The sequence below is a fragment of the Tarenaya hassleriana genome, unplaced genomic scaffold, assembly GCF_000463585.1.
Source record: "Tarenaya hassleriana unplaced genomic scaffold, ASM46358v1 Cleome3, whole genome shotgun sequence".
Taxonomy (NCBI): domain Eukaryota; kingdom Viridiplantae; phylum Streptophyta; class Magnoliopsida; order Brassicales; family Cleomaceae; genus Tarenaya; species Tarenaya hassleriana.
Window position 1 is genome coordinate 7,068,213 of NW_010966177.1, and position 4,100 is coordinate 7,072,312.

The 4,100-nt window shown below is 41.7% G+C and overlaps 2 protein-coding genes across 2 annotated transcripts in view; one reads left to right on the top strand and one right to left on the bottom strand.

Moving 5' to 3' along the window:
- LOC104819874 (UPF0553 protein-like) overlaps nucleotides 1-848 on the bottom strand; it is a 2,066-nt gene extending 1,218 nt beyond the window's left edge. The window contains exons 1-4 of the mRNA XM_010550152.2: nucleotides 735-848; nucleotides 485-628; nucleotides 173-271; nucleotides 4-58 (exon numbers count right to left, since the gene is read on the bottom strand). Coding sequence (XP_010548454.1) covers nucleotides 4-58; nucleotides 173-271; nucleotides 485-628; nucleotides 735-816 — 380 coding nt within the window. The 5' untranslated portion in view covers nucleotides 817-848. The remainder of the gene's footprint in view (nucleotides 1-3; nucleotides 59-172; nucleotides 272-484; nucleotides 629-734) is intronic.
- Nucleotides 828-4,100, top strand: LOC104819875 (casein kinase II subunit alpha-2). Its single transcript, XM_010550153.2, has 11 exons — nucleotides 828-885; nucleotides 1,051-1,471; nucleotides 1,846-1,975; nucleotides 2,085-2,279; nucleotides 2,443-2,600; nucleotides 2,835-2,925; nucleotides 3,070-3,135; nucleotides 3,258-3,340; nucleotides 3,450-3,513; nucleotides 3,619-3,687; nucleotides 3,802-4,100. The coding sequence occupies exons 1-11, from the start codon at nucleotides 828-830 to the stop codon at nucleotides 3,859-3,861; spliced, it is 1,395 nt and encodes a 464-aa protein (XP_010548455.2). The 3' UTR covers nucleotides 3,862-4,100.

Here is a 4,100-nt window from a genome sequence, read left to right on the forward strand (position 1 = left end):
CGCTCTTCCTCCAGCGGGAGAGGCCTGGGCCATCCCAATATTTCACGCAATTGAGTACCTAAATGTAAAAACACATCCTTATTACACAATCCTAGGTTTCCCCACACAAGCAGGCAACAGAAAAAAAACCCATAGTTTCCAAGAATCCAAGCGGGTATTGAAGCAGAAATACCAGTGAACTGTTGAAGGCGATCAGCATCAAACATGGATTCGTCCTTCTCCAAAGCATCCTTGAGTCCCGAGGCCAAATGGTCGTAAGTCAGATCCTTATCTTCAGACGAAAATAGACAGAGATATTTAGTTTACACTATCTCCATTACCCAGAAAAGAGAAAAACTAAAAAACTTTTACGAAATTAACCGAGTCTACAGAGAACAACAGAACAGAGCTTAATCTCCATACGCATGTGATAAAATGCATTCTCTCTACATATACACACATGCATGACTATCAATCACGTCGATGAAGATGAGAGGTCCATTACCAGGCCAGAAGCAGAAGTTCAAAGCATCCAACACGAAGAGGTACTGAACAGTAAGAGGTCCGTCGTCAAAATAGTGAATCCCTTCGAAATCCCATCTCACCTCAGGAACCGCTCCACCGATTTTGTCAACAACTTTCTCGATTTCTTAAGTTCGCACCCCCAAAAAAACGCACAAAGGAATCAGAAAAAAAATTCAGGAATCGAAGAAAAGATGCAACATTTTTAGCATCAAAGACGAGGAGAAACGTACCTGAAGAATCAACGATGACATGAGAGGAATGATTCGCAACCCAAGCAGATGTGTCTCTGACGTCATCCATGGCGCTGAACATTTCAACGAAAAATGAACCCTAGAGAGAGACGGAGAGATCAAAACGGAAAAGCTCCACCAGTTTTTCGAAGTTTCCCGCTTTGTCTCTTGTGGGCCCAGTAGGCCCACAAAGGTTGGTGATCCTTTTTATATTGGGTCCTCTTTTTGGATAAATCCAAACGGCCCACATCACGTGGTAAGTAGCCGACCCATATAAACGACATCGTTTCACACGTTTTTTTTTTATACCCTTCAGAATTTAGATCCGGTGAGCTAAACGACACCGTTTGGAGTCAACCAGGAAAAAACGCACAAGAAGAAGAAGCGATTCATATCACCTTCTCTCTTCGCAGCGCCTTCTCCCCTTCCTCCTCCGCCGCCGATCTGTTCTCTATCTTCTCTGGCCGTTCTTCTCCGTCGCCGGGAAGAGGAGTAGTCTACGTTTTTTGTCGGCGGTATCTTCGCTTGGGGGTCCTTCGCCTCAAGCGCCTCGTTTTACCGTCACAAGCTGAGGCAACATCGCGCAAGGGTTTGCAGACGCCGGAAAAGCTGGCTCACAAGATCGGAAAATCAATCCGCCGTCCCGGCGCGCCGTCCAAGGCTAGGGTTTACGCCGATGTCAACGTCGTTAGGCCCAAGGAGTACTGGGACTATGAGTCCCTGACCGTTCAATGGGGGTAATTTGCCGTTTCCTTGCCCATCTCTTCGATTCTTCTCTTACCTCATTTCCTGGCTTTGTTGGTGTTTGCCTTTTGGATTAGATTCGTTTGGATGAATAGGGTGCGGACTTTTCGTGTTTCCGTGGTGGAATGTGGTTATAGGGCTCCATTTCCGACACCATTGAGGCAATTGATGCGCGGAATTTGATTCCTTTCTGTCACAATTCGTGGTTTTAGCGTGTACGGAGATGAGGATTAGTCTATGTTTTAGATAGTTGAATCTCATCGATCTCTGCCAAATAAGCTTTTGTTGTTGTTTAAGGGGTCTATGAATGTCATGCCATTGCTAAGCAAATCAATGTTTAAGAGGTAGATTTTTTGATGAAAAACAGTGAACAGGATGATTATGAGGTGGTGAGGAAGGTCGGAAGGGGCAAATACAGTGAAGTGTTTGAGGGTGTACACACTACAGATAATGAAAAATGCGTTATCAAGATTCTGAAGCCGGTGAAGAAGAAGAAGGTTGAGTTAGTCGATTCCCTTCTCATCTTGCCATTACATTTATGAATTTTTGCATTTGTTTTTGTTAATTGGCGATATTCCTAACGCTTTTGCTTCTGCCCGAATGCAGATTAAGAGGGAAATTAAGATTCTTCAGAACCTTTGCGGCGGGCCAAATATCGTGAAATTGCTAGACATTGTTAGAGATCAGCAGTCAAAGACTCCCAGCTTGATATTTGAATATGTGAACAACAAGGATTTTAAAGTGCTCTATCCAACACTTTCAGACTACGATATTCGATATTATATCTATGAACTTTTGAAGGTAGACAGTCCATTTCCTGTAATCTAGACTGGTTATTCGTTTCTTATATCCGTACTGGTTGGTTTGACAAGAATGTGGTCTGTTAAACGTAAAACTTGAGATAAATGCATATGGGTGGGGAGAAACTATTAATAACATCTAATTTTCATCTTTCTCGATGTAGGCCTTGGATTATTGCCACTCACGGGGAATCATGCACAGAGATGTGAAGCCGCATAATGTAATGATTGATCATGAACAGCGAAAACTTCGTCTAATTGACTGGGGATTGGCAGAATTCTATCATCCTGGGAAAGAGTACAATGTTCGAGTTGCTTCAAGGTAATTTCCTTGGGTTTTGTGTAAAGCTCTCTCTTACGAGATTTGCCATTCTTATTGTTTAACGTGATAGAGATTCTGTTCAAGAAACGTAATCACTTGTGTTGTAGAAGGGATGCATTTTACATTGAGACTTTAGAAGTTAAAACTTACATGTTGATTTTTCATCTAGCGGATACGAATCGTTCACTCATCTTTCGTGTGATCATGGTGTAATTCACTTATGCTAATGAACAGGTACTTTAAAGGTCCAGAGCTGCTTGTTGATTTGCAGGATTATGACTATTCTCTAGACTTGTGGAGTCTCGGATGTATGTTTGCTGGAATGGTGAGCGAATCGAATTAGTTTATCTTCTTAATTTAAAATTTTCTGCTGTCTTCGTTACTGTTTAACGGAATCGGAACTTGGACATTGCTTTTTCTGGAAACATATATGCTTAATTATCGTGCTGATGCTGAGATTTGCTTGCAGATTTTCCGCAAGGAGCCATTCTTCTATGGCCATGACAACTATGACCAATTGGTAAAAATTGCAAAGGTAATAGTAACACATAAATCCTCATCTTTCAGGATGCAACCTGTTGAATCATCACGATTGCAATTTTATTCAATGCCAGAGAGGCGGGCATGTGAACTTATGTTGGTTTGCACTGTGAATAGGTACTCGGTACGGATGAACTTAACGCCTACCTGAACAAATACCGTATAGAGTTGGACCCGAATCTTGCAGCCCTTGTTGGAAGGTATTGTAACAATGTCAGGTTACACATTTTGATGAGCGTTTGCCATTTATGTTTCCATTCCTTTTTCAACAATATTAAAGCTTTGAACAAAAATGGATCTGATTTCCAGGCATAGCCGGAAACCATTGTCAAAGTTCATCAACTCTGAGAACCAGCACCTGGCAGTTCCTGAGGTACAGATTCTTAATGAGACATCCACATTGTGAAATTAAGATTCCCCCAACTGTTCTTGTAATGAACACAGGAGAGACTCAACTGTCTTCATCTCTTCATATTAGGCTGTTGATTTTGCTGACAAGCTGCTGAGATATGATCACCAAGAGAGGCCGACTGCCAAAGAAGCAATGGTAAGAAAATATCGAATCTTTGGAATTTTTACGCAGTACCCTCTTCCCGTATCATAATCTAGAGTGGATGGAATTTGATAAAATGGCAAATAAGAATTGTATTTATGTTTGCAGGCACATCCATATTTCTACCCTATAAGAAACGCAGAGAGCAACCGAACTCGCAGCCAGTGATGATGGCCCGATGAAACAGCTCTCTGATCTCACTTGGCCAATATATTTTACCCCAAAAAAAACTTTTATTACATGGAGTCTCTCTCTCTCTCTCTCTATTCCTATATGTGATTCATGTTTATTTCTTCTTCTTCTTGTTGCCCTTCAAGTGTTGCTTCTGTGTCAAGAAATGTGGATTGTTGTTTTCCATTGTCTTCTATGGTGCAAAAGTTGAAACTGTCTGTTTGTTCTTCACAGCC

Bases quoted from the DNA above. Each gene is read 5' to 3' on its own strand.
- LOC104819875 (XM_010550153.2), top strand. From the start codon at position 828: ATGAACCCTAGAGAGAGACGGAGAGATCAAAACGGAAAAGCTCCACCA. The intron at 886-1,050 runs GTTTCCCGCTTT...TATACCCTTCAG, and splicing joins AGCTCCACCAGTTTTTCGAA to AATTTAGATCCGGTGAGCTA. The intron at 2,926-3,069 runs GTGAGCGAATCG...ATTTGCTTGCAG, and splicing joins GATGTATGTTTGCTGGAATG to ATTTTCCGCAAGGAGCCATT.